This window comes from Rissa tridactyla, chromosome 9 (assembly GCF_028500815.1).
Source record: "Rissa tridactyla isolate bRisTri1 chromosome 9, bRisTri1.patW.cur.20221130, whole genome shotgun sequence".
In the NCBI taxonomy this organism is placed as follows: domain Eukaryota; kingdom Metazoa; phylum Chordata; class Aves; order Charadriiformes; family Laridae; genus Rissa; species Rissa tridactyla.
In genome coordinates this window covers 14,820,688-14,832,774 of record NC_071474.1, presented here as the reverse complement: position 1 = coordinate 14,832,774, position 12,087 = coordinate 14,820,688, and the positions used below count along the sequence as shown (strand labels likewise).

At 35.3% G+C, this 12,087-nt stretch overlaps 1 protein-coding gene across 4 annotated transcripts in view; it reads left to right on the top strand.

Annotated features, from left to right (window-relative positions):
* WDR72 (WD repeat domain 72) overlaps positions 1-12,087 on the top strand; it is a 122,065-nt gene that overhangs the window by 71,138 nt on the left and 38,840 nt on the right. For 3 of the 4 annotated variants that reach the window (XM_054215051.1, XM_054215052.1, XM_054215050.1), the window contains 2 exons: positions 688-770; positions 7,073-7,187. In XM_054215051.1, coding sequence (XP_054071026.1) covers positions 688-770; positions 7,073-7,187 — 198 coding nt within the window. Of the gene's footprint in view, positions 1-549; positions 588-687; positions 772-7,072; positions 7,188-12,087 lie in introns of those variants that run through there. The other variant, XM_054215053.1, reaches the window with a different exon arrangement.

Sequence of the window (12,087 nt, the reverse complement as noted above, 5' to 3'; positions counted from 1 at the left end):
TGCAAGCATAACTGGTGAGCCACTGGCGATGTGACATCTTGACCACACAACAGTATTGTTGCCCTGTAGCAGCAAAGTATATCAGGCGGAACTGTAACTATACAAAGTGTTATTGAATGTATTTTTGCATAGACTGTACTACTGTTTTCAACAGCAGAAACACATACTCAAGTAGTTTTGTTGAAGTAGAAGTGGTTGAGGCACTATCCCTGGAGGTTTTTAAAGGACGGGTAGACATAGTGCTTAGAGATATGGTTTTGTGATGGTTCTTGTCAGAGTTAGGTTGGTGATTGGACTAGATAATCTGAAAGGTCCCTTCCAACCTAGGCAATTCTATGATTCTAAGTTTTAGAATTTACAAAGTAAAATTCATAGTCAAGTAGCCCAAATCGGAAAGTATTCTCAATATCTTTAGAAAGTTATGATGGAAATATACTCTGTGGGATATCAGACCTCTGTTTAAAATAAAAAAAAAAAAAGACTGATCTCATTTAGGATAAGAATAAATGTTCAAACAATGATTGTCTAAACACTTTGTGCTTATTGCAGCAGATGAAAGCATATTCTAAGAAATTACACTTTTTCAGGTATGTTGCTGAAGTGAAAAATGAAAAATGTTAAATATTTTTCTACTTGTGTAATTCTATGTATATTGTCAGTTCATAAACTATGTATGTGTTTTTTCAGGTAAAAGTAGATATCATTCCCCGGACTTTGGAAGTGTTTCATTGCTGAAACTCGTTTGTTGTTGGAGTGACCAATCTATAAAGGTAGGAAATAGCCTGTTTCAGTTGTTGTTATGTAATGTTGGCTGTAATTCAGTATTTGGAATCTGTAATGTGACATAGTAGTTAGGGATTTATTGTGCCATTCAGATCTATGGAAAGCGGATTATTATTTCACTAAGTATGCTAGTCATGAAACTGTTTTGCCTTAAAGTATATGTTTAAATATAGGGAAGTAACTGTCCTACTAGTCTTTAATCTAGGTGATCTTGTTCACAGCATGTGTTTAAAAGAAATTAGTTACCTGTTCTCTAACAATCAGACTTATATTACAAATGCCATTTTATGCTCCAGGAAAATAAAGACTAAAATAGGGGCAGTGTCATACACCAATGTATTATTGTAGAAGAAACCAAAAATGCCTTCTTCAAAGGATAAATAATTAATCTCAAGTCCTTACTTATTAGAACACTCCTCAAGAATGACTTAGAAAAGTCAGTTATGGGTTCCCAGGTCAGATGAAGCTCATGCCTATTGTTAGTGAAGAATCTGATGCCTTGAGAGATAAATTACTGTTTCTTGAGAGCTGACAGGTAACTGTGAAATCGTCTGAGGAGTGAAATCATGAGACCATTTTTTATTTTGGAGATATGCATTTAAATAAAGTTGTGTGGTTGCTTGAGTGAGTTAATGTTCAGGAATATGAAAATCGAGACCGTATGCTATGAATACAAGGTATTTTACTCCAGAAAAGGGAAATACCTGTTAAAAGTTTATTTTATGATGTTACTTTTAAAATTGAATGCAACTCTGTGCTGCATTTCAAGTGCAAAAATACTTCCCAGAGCTGAGGTGTGCGGGGGTACTGCAGTGATAGTCCAGTGTTGTATTAGGCAGCCAGTAATGGTTTCTGCAAATATTCACATTCAATTGAATCCAGCATTTTATCTTGAGTTTATCAGTTGTTTATTATAACCCTACTGTCTGCACATTTTCCATATTATTTCAGCATTCTTCTTGCCTCACAAACTGTCCTCCTTTCTCTTATAATAAGATTTTTTTCCTTTTTTGAATCCTTTTAATAAAAAAAAAAATTGTATACAGGACCTCAGTTTCAATAGCTGCAGTTGTCATGTGAAATCCATATAATCTCTTGCTGACCTGGTCAGGCACTGAAACTCTTTATAGAGTAGAGTTGTATAGCCATGAAACTTGTATTTGTAGCATAGCTGATTATGTGTGGTCTATGTATTTATATTTTGCAATGATAATGGTCTTATCTACCACAGGAGGTTAGTGTGCAGGAAGATAAGGCTCAGAATAAGCTGCCTCAGTTTTTTCAGCTGAAAAGACTTTCAATTTAAGACACTGAAATTTTCAAGAACTGCAAATGCGATGCTATCAATGCTTCTCAAGTCTTTATGCTATTCAGACACATCCTTGTAGTTGCAATAAGCTTCGTTAACCTGCTTTGTAGTACAGATTTTTGGTTGTTCGCAGCCAAACTGCCATAAACATCTTAACATTCAGTTGGGTAATCAGCAACCAATGGTTTATACAAAATTATAGTCTTCGTTTATATTAGGGTGGCTTTGTTAAACCTTTCTTTATACAAACACAGATTTATCATCAATTTATTAATCCTGAGCAGCCTGATTAAACACTCATGTACATTTACCCAAAACATCACTAGTTACCCTGCTTTTAAAAACTTTTTTCTATTGTTATCTTCAGTGGAGGATACTGACTCTCAGACATGACCCAAAGGACTTGCTATTTATCGATTCCTCATCTCCTTACGGTACTGTAACAGATTCTGGGCAAACAAGGCAACTGAAAAAACCTGCTGGAAATGATTGATCAGGGGTCTACTGACTTGTTGAAGGGCTGAGGGAGGTATTTTTCTGTCTTAAATTTTAAAAATTTTAAATATTTTTCTAGGATTTTTTTCCCCCAGATGGTTTTAAAGGAAAGGTCGTCGTGGTGCATTTTGCTCTTCTTTCAGTTAAAATATAGCTTGTTGTTGCCACACTCCCATCCTGCCCAAAAATTACTTAAGTGGTTGCATTTCTGCCCTTAAACGTCCTTACTCTGTATTTAAATAGCCTGTTCCTCAGTTATACCTGTGATAGGTATTTGGTTATATTTTAATTTTGTGGAACCATTTTGGCTGAAAGAGTGAACTTTAAAATAAAATTTAAACAAAAGTTATCAGAATATTCAAACTGCAGTGCAATCAAAACATTTTGCCTGTTACTGACTCTAGCAGATATAAGTGTATTTTTTTTCCACCAGAAGAATTTCTTTGATAATCATTATGTTCTTCCTAGCTCCTTAGTCTTCAAATATAGGTGTTGAAAGGCCTTCCCTCTATACCTTTGTTCAGGCATTTCAAGTGAAAGAATACAATAGGAAATAATTTGCTTCCTTTTTTCCTGCTCTAAGATCTTTTCAAATCTCATTGAGTGAAGTTAGTTCTTGTTAGGTTGACTTTCCTGAAGACTGAAGTCCTTTATCTCTTCACAAAATTATTCTAGACCAAGTAAACTTACTTCTACAATATGTCAGACTCCCCAAGCTGGACAACCGTTTGTAAAACGGAGTAAATGACCCTGTCTCCAAAGCCACCCTCCCATTTTCAGTGCTAATCTCAGCAAAGAAATTCAATAGTATACATAGTGAGTTTTGCAAGTAACTTTTAATAGGTCAGTAGTTCCACTAACAAAACATCATGTGTACAGTCTTCACGCCTATGGTCAAGGATTTTAGTTCCGTGACAACATGTGGGTGGTCTCATACTCGCAGGTGTCCACCAGTCTATGGGGCTTCAGCAGTTTGCCTTTCTGTTACGTACGGAAGTATTAGGGCTCTGTGGTGTGATAGACCCGTATAGAAATAACTGAGCTTTATCAGATTCATTACTAATGCCTTCGCAATCGGCAGGAGTGATGCATCTGTTCCTCCTAGTTCTGAGCTACCTGGACATGAGTCGGCTCTAACCTTGAAACAGTCCTGTTGTATAATCCCAGGTAATAAGACCTTGTTAGAACTTGGATGTATTAATTCAGGAGTACCATCAGAAATACACTTTACACTGTACAGCTTCAGTATACAATATTTAGGTCCCGATTTGGAAGTCCTCTACTGCCATCCTGATGTTGCAGTATTCCTTTTCTGTACAAGAACATATGTATTCTCTATTATCAGCTAGATAATTAGCACAGCCTCCCCTTAGGAAAACTCTTGATACCGTGTTTAGATCTCTGACATAATCAGCTGCATGAGGAGAATGTAGTTGTTTTAAACTCCATCTTTCATCGGTGGAAAAAGATAGGCAGTGCAGGGGCACTGCTGAGACTTTAGGAGGAATGAATCATCTCATTCAGAGAAGTCCTCATTAGGACTTTCTCATCTATTTGTATTGATTCCTGCAGTCCGACTGTGGTTTTTTTTTTTTTTTTTTACTTCAGTTACTTCATTTCCATTAATACCTAAAATAAGGTGTGATGAACCTGAGAGATATTACAAAGGGCTTTACTTTCAAAGAATAAACCATATCATGTTAAGGCCATTGCAGAGAGTAGTACTGATAAGCTAGTGCCTTCTTTGCTGATGCCCAAGTTTGCAGCAATTTCTCTAACAAGAATTCTCTAAATGCATTTGTTTTTAAAGCATTTGACTCTACCTGAAACCAAATGACTTCAGTATAAGTGTCTAGATGAATATCCTGGCAGTTGCTATCCAGAATTAGAGGAAAGCAGACTGGATAATACGAGCCTGGTATTTTGATCTGTATTTTTTTTGCTCCCTGATGAGACTGTGTTAAGGAGGCATCTGGAAGGCTCAGCCCTGTTGAAGTTATGGCCTGAGCAATAACCAGGAGAGATGTCGATTGACTTCTCTCCTTAGACCCACTCATTATAAAGAGAATAGTAATCCTTGGGAGTAAATGATAAAGTGTAGAAAGGAAAGACAATATAACGTAGTATAGATGTAACAGTATAGCTTGCCTCAACTTTTGTTCACTTGTCTTTTTGAGTTGTTCTCTAGTATTGCTGCTGCAGAGTTAATTACCCTTCGCTCCTTAATGTCTCTGTTTATACTTGGACATATGCTATTTATACTTTCTCAGGCATAGAAGCAGCGTAACTTCTGTCATATTTCACAATCCCAACTAAAAAGCAGCTGGTATTTACAACAGTGGTTACAATTATGGGGGCGGGGGGGGAAGGGTGGAATGAACATACTAGTAGCCAACAAGGTAGCCAATGTATATGTAATCCAGAAGAATGCTAAAGTGGAAACTGTCAGAGAAAATGAAAGGTGCTCGTGTAGATTGTTTTGTGTTAGAAACAGGCAAAGCTTCTGGAGATTTTTAAACTTGGTGATAATGATAGATGAGGTATATGAATTCTTGGGGAAGACGCATTGAGAGGACAAAACTAAACATGTGAAACCACCCTGAGCACTGTGGAAGTGCACATTCAACAAAGTGATAGACAAGTCACATGCAGAGATGTACAGGTGCTTCTACAATATCATGTTGTGCCATTTGTCACAGTTTTTTATTTCATTTTAAGGATGTTAGAGGAAATTACATGTTACAAATGCTGCCTGGCTGGCATACGCAGCAATGGTACAGGTGATGAATACCTGATCAGATTAGTGACAGGTTCTTAGCCGATCAGAACACCATGAAAAACACATACTGTGTGCAATTCTTTTGTGTACCTCTATAAGAAATTAGTTTTTTGTCAAAAAATTTCCCAGGACAATGGCAACATGTCTGTGTTTCCTTCCCTTTCTTAATTATTGTAGATATATTGTAAGAGTCTGCTGTAAAGTCAGGATCTGTAATCCCCAAAGATCAGGGTTGTGTGGATATGAGGGACTGGAAACTGCCTTTGGTTTCCCCTGTAAGATAAAGAGCTATTATAACAAGATGAAGGTTTGTGCGATGTCAAAACACATAGGGCTGGGTTCACTTGCTGTGAACTTTCACATAGTGGACCTGACTATGGTATACTTGTCTACAATAAAGGATTTTGTCACAAAGGACACCCACATCCTTTGTTCTGCTTAATGATTTGAATTTACAAGGGCAGCTAGAAATGTGATTGAGGACACCCCACAAATGCACTGTACTTCATTAGTCAGATGAAACTGTTTCTCTTCCAAGCAGTTTGAGGGAGCCTGCATGTCAGCTTAAATTCATATTAAACTTAAATATTTTTAATAGAATGTTTATAATAGAAATATAATGGAAATATAAAATGTTTATAACACAAACATATTTAACTTAAAATTTTCATATTCAGTTTAAATTCATATTTAAGTTGAGGTGGAGTACGCTGTCCTGGTAACTTTAGATTCTCTCTGTCTTTCATGAAATTTCTTGTACTTGAGAATGAATACCTTCCTGAGGGGAAAAAATTGTAGTTGTTTTCTGAAGGAAATACCCAATTAAGAGAAGGTATGCATGCTGCCGTTCTGCACCATGCTGAAATTTAGACTAAGCGAGGATTGCAAAACTTTGGGTCTGTTGTGTAATGTCTTCATGTGCTTTATAAATGTCTTATGTCTTTAAACTTTCTTAATGCTGGGACTTCTCTGCTAGAGTAAAGAGAAGGAAAGTAATAGCTCTATCATACAGTCACCACACTGCATTGTCTTAACACCCATATATGTTACAAGTGCCATTTATAGGCTGTTCATAATTCCAGCAGATGTTTCTTTTGGATAAAAGGAGATTGAGGAATGGTATTTCTCTTTGCATTAGACAAAAAATACAGTATTATCATGTTTAAGCTGGAGGAATAGAGGTTCCCTGCTACTAACAAAACATTCTTTAAGCTTTTCAGAGAGAGACTAGACACCAAAAATTATAAAACTTCTAACTACACAGTCCTCATTCAGTCTGAAGCATTTTTGCACACATCACAGAATAAAATGAAGATATTTCTTATTAGCTGTTATCACCATGTGCTTTAGTAAGGTATATTGTCATGACCCATTGAAATCAAAGAGGCAGTAGAAAACTGATTCTGGTTTTGAGATTAAAGAAAATGAATGTTCGGTTAATGGGAAGCAGTCACAATTGACAGCTTGCACCATTTTATTGCTATTGAGTTAACATTTGTTTCTCAATATGTGTGTTATCACTGATTATGATATGTGTGTTATGCATGATTATCACTGTCTGAAAGATATCCATAAGTGTTGACTTTCTAGTGACATTCATTGGAACAATCTTAAAATTTTGTAGTAGTTATTTAAAATTGTCAAATGCTTAGATAAATAATTGAAGTAACTAATATCATCCAATAATAAATTTGCATTTATGACAGATTATTGAGGCAATGCAAGCAGTGCTGCTGGCGGAAGTTCAAAGGACTTCATACAATACCTTGGGAAAGACGGCAATCTGTAGAGAGCCATTGGCCATAGTAGAGAATGGAAATGGTAAGTTGTGGACACTGCCAAAGACTGAGGAGAGGGATTTACGATACATTAAAAATGTTTCTTTGCCGTGTAGGTGGAAAATTTATTGGTATATTCTTTCAGAAGAACTTTCTCTAGTACTCAGAGCAAGTTAGGAGTATGACTTCGTAATACATTATTTCTGTGTAAGACAAGCCAAATGGCCTATTTCTGACCTTATCAGGCTGAGTTTTCTCATATAATTGTCAAGGAGTTAAAGGACTTTTACATTCTCTCATCATCTCTGAACATTAAAGAAGAAAAGGTAAAGTTTTCTTTGATTGTATGATAGTTCTGGTATTGTAAATATATGAAGCAGCGTGTTTAAAACAGCATCAGTAAATCACATTGAAGAGAAGTTTTACAAATTTATCCTTTCAATGACATCAGAACTTACACAGCACTAAAAATTAATCGCTTACATTTTATAACTTCATAATGTAATACAGAATATTTTATTTTTCTTTTAGAAATAACCTCCTTGCAAGGAGATATCAAATGCATTTTACAATTAGATCATTTCATTTTACAAGAAGCTTATTCTTTGCAACTTTACAATGGTGCTAATGTTTATGGTAAAAAAGATTGAACCTGAATTTATGTTATGAAGTTATACTCATTTTTTTTTTTTAGCCCATTAGCTGAGTCTTAAAATTAAGTGACCTAAATTTTAGATCCAATCTTATTAGTGAGCCTTCTCTTGGGAAACTAATTTATAATCTCATTGAGTGTGTGTGTCTGTCATGAAAATTTGTTACCGATCTCCTTGTTCCAGGATACTAAAAATGATCAGTGATACTTGCTTCAGGCCATGAAACAAAATGGTGTGTCTATAATTTGGACTGTTGGAATATAGTGAAACTCAAACACTTTGAATAATTGTCATATATGAGTTTGTACTTTGCTTACATTGAAGATTGCTTTGAATCACTTTATTTTTATGTGGTTTGGGACAAGATGCATTGTAACTAAAACATCCCCAGCTGTAAAGTTCATATATGGATTTGATTTCAAATTTCCTGAATTTTCAGGTTGTATTTCAATGGGGTGTTTTGACAAGGGTTACAACAAAAATGGGACTAACTGGAAGTTGAAAATGCAGATATCTGCGAACTCCAGATGTGTTTGGGTTTTTGGGTTTGATTCAAAACCTTCTATACGAGATGAAAAAAAAAGTGTTATGTAGAGAGCGTTGGAAGGATTACAAGAGTCTAGTAGTCGATTGTTGTTTAATTCTAATTAAGTATTAAGGCTCACACAAGTTATGAATTCAGGGGAGTTACTTCAGCTTTCCACTGTCTGAAAGGGAGGGTTGGTTGGTTGTATGTCTAGTAAAAGATTTCTATCATGACTTTGTTCTTAACCCTATTATTTGAAGGTTATTCAACAAACAGATAGAAAATTGCTTTGCTAGAATGTGCACAGTGTTCATATACATTTATACTGGCTAGGACTTATTTTTCATACTTCATGATCAGAACACATAAATATATCCTGTAAAGCAGAGTGGATTTTTTGACATATCGTTGTTCAGCAATTTAATGTATTCTGGAATAGACAGAAGATGTAGAAGACGACTGGGAAAGAGATGTTGCAGTATGAGCATTTAGTTACGTATTAGCTTTCTTTTTGTTCTCATTTCCATTCATGTTTTAGCTTGTTGCATTACTTATCACGGTATGTAAATAGCACAAATATTCATGGTTTTGTTTGTATGGTTTTCTAATAGGCACTGGAAAACTTGATGGGTTTGTTCAGAATTGAACAATTTTTCTGTGATTTCTAGTACGTTAAAGAGTAAAAAACTATATGTAGCATGTAATGATATGCAGAAATTATTAAAAACCCATCCAGGAGTAAGTCTACAACCAGCGTAATTACTAAGACAAGTAATTATGTCTGGTTTTAGTCGTTCATCTGATAGGGTTGTTATCTTATATCTTATTAAATACTCTGTATTTATGGGTTGTACAGTAGCTGTCATCTTGTGTGACATTAAGGTAAAGGTTAAATATTGTTGCAGGTTTTTACGTCATACTTCAAGACTGGGATCATGCACTCTGAACCAAAGTAAAAGTATCTGAATCTTGGCGGCCATCATCATTGTATTGTATTTAATTTTTGTTTAATTGGAATTAATAGATTTGATCTGGAGATGTTTAACCTTGTTTAACTCAACAAATTTACATTGAAGTCAATATAAGTTTTCTTTAAAAAGACAAACCAAATTTCAGGATTTGACCTTCAGTTTTATTATCTTTAAAGTTTATATTGTATTATATTATATAGCTGTTTTTTCAGAAAGCTTCGTACTCCTTAGGAAGCTCCTGTATCCTTACTTCATGGTTAAGGGTGATAGCATTTACACAACAGCTTCACTTGCTGAATAATTTAAAATGCATATTTTCCTCTGCAGTTCCATGCTGACAGAATTGTTTGTTAATTGAATTAAAAAAAAAAAAAAAAAAACAACCCAAACAACACCAAACCATCATGTAGTTTTCCAGAAACAAAGAAAAGGAATTAAGAAAGCTATTCATGTAAAGCATGCCAGAGAAAGGGTTAACTGTGTTCTGCGCTACTACATTCTGCCATTGCTGCTAAAAGGAAATATAAATGCAAACAGTTGCAATTTCTTTATGTTAATGTCAGAGATAATAATTTTGGACCTGTTCCAAACATATTGATAGCAATCTTACCATTGATTTCTGCAAGCTTTGCTTCAGTTCTTCAAAGAAGCTGAGGTTTTTCTCTATTTTTTTGACATTCATCATAATTCGTAAAAAATACGTTGCACTTTATCCCTTCTTGCCTTTTCCCTAAACACTGATAATCTCAGGTAACGGTACCATTTAACAGGTTGTCATGTGGTATTGTTTTCCACTGCCATGTGAGTCAGAGGCAGTGATTTTAAAATCTTAGGAATCTATTTGTCTGCTTTTATCTGCATAAACTAAGAGGAACTAAGTTTGCTGGCATTCTTCATTAATTTTTAATTTTTAGTATTTGATCTTGTGGCATACATACATATGTAATCCATACCCAGCCACGTGCAGAACTTCTTTGATCGGAGGAAAGATGGTGTTAATACCACTGTTGTCATTCAATAGCCCGGTGATTGGATACAAAGAAATTGGATAGTGTCTCCTGTTGAGTTGATTTAAAACCATATCTTCTTCAACAGTAATTCACTGCTTATCCTCAAGGCATTCTGCAGTGAGTTATCTACAGAAATTGTTTCACTTTTCACAGAAATCTCAAAATATTTGCAAGTGTAAGAGTTAGAAGGTGTGTGTTGTGTGTAGAACTGTGATCTTTTAGCTACTGCACTACTGAAAACTGAAGCAGTTTCCTATGTGCCATCCTCAGATGCCTATTTATTTATTCTAATACATTGGGAGCCAAAACTATCTTATCTGAAACGGCGTTATAGCATACAAGTTCTTCTGGAATTGTGTGCCTCAACTTTTTCTAAAATGTGAGGAACTGGATTTATTTACCTTTTAAGAAAATTGTGAGGATAAATGTGTTCTAAGATGTTAATTCTCAGATATTAAATTGAAGAACTGATGTATGTGATATTCCAGGAATGCCAAAAAACTGGAAAAGTTAAAGGAAAGCATGAAGTATAGGCTTTATTCCTAAATACAGAATATTATTTTCCTGCCTCTTAGATTTGTGAAAAAATGAAACATGTGTCATGGTTTAACCCCAGGCAACAAGTAGGACCACGCAGCTGCTTGCTCAACTTTCCCCCTCCACTCCCCACATGGGTAAGGGGAAAACCAGGGGAAAGAAAAAACCAAACCAAAACACTTCATGGGTTGAGGTAAAGACAGTTTAATAGAACAATAACAGAAAAGGAAAATAACAATAATAAGCTGAAACAATATATGAGACGAAGTAATTCAACCCAAGTCACTCTCACCACCCTGTGAATTGGTTGCCCAGCCTGTCATGAGCAGTGATTGCGTGTTCCCAGCTCTGCCAACCCCCATTTATATACTGAGCATGATGTCAATGGTATGGAATATTCCATTGGCCAGCTTGTTCTGTCTGTACTCCCTCGCAGCTTCTATGGGAAGACGAAAAAAGTCCTTGACTAATACAAACATCACCTGGCAACAACTAAAACAATATGCATTATTGACATGCCTTTCATACCAAATCTGAAACACAGCAGCCACTAGAAGGAAAATTAACTCTATCCCAGCTGAAACCAGGACAATATTGAAAAATCACACTGCTAAGACTAGCTTGCAATAAATTCTGGTTTGCACTTAAAAATTCCTAGTTTAAGAAACTGCTAATGATTCAAGCTTTTAAGTATATTTGAAAGCTATTAGCTATAACCTCATCTTTTGTATGTGGCTTTGGAGCTCTTTAAACTATTCAATTAAATAAATTGGTTCTTGCAGGAAAAAAGCTTCTGCTGATAAATACCAGAGTGAAATTAATGGTGGCAATTGAATTCCATAGGTTAGTGTAAAGAATTGTCAAAGACTTATCTAGAATATAACGATATGTTTTGTTAAAATGAGGAATCCATTCAGTAATGGTAAATCAATGAAAGGCGGGATATAACAGCTTCTGTTCACTAGAAAATGTAGCGACCTGCAGCAGAGGGTTTCAAACACTTCTATTGTCTGGGTTTCAGAAATCTGTCCAGTTGCAGACAACTTTTTGTCAACTCTTAGGAAGTCATTCTGTAAAAGTGTCTTTCTATATAGCAAATGAATCTTCTTGCCTGCCTCCAAAGTCTTAAGGTTTTGTCAAGGAAGCACAGATAAGGAGAAGGGCTGTTTTTTCTCTTGATATTTTCTTACATATTGTCATCTTCTTACAACCTACTGCCTTTTCTTATTAGCCCAAATATACATTC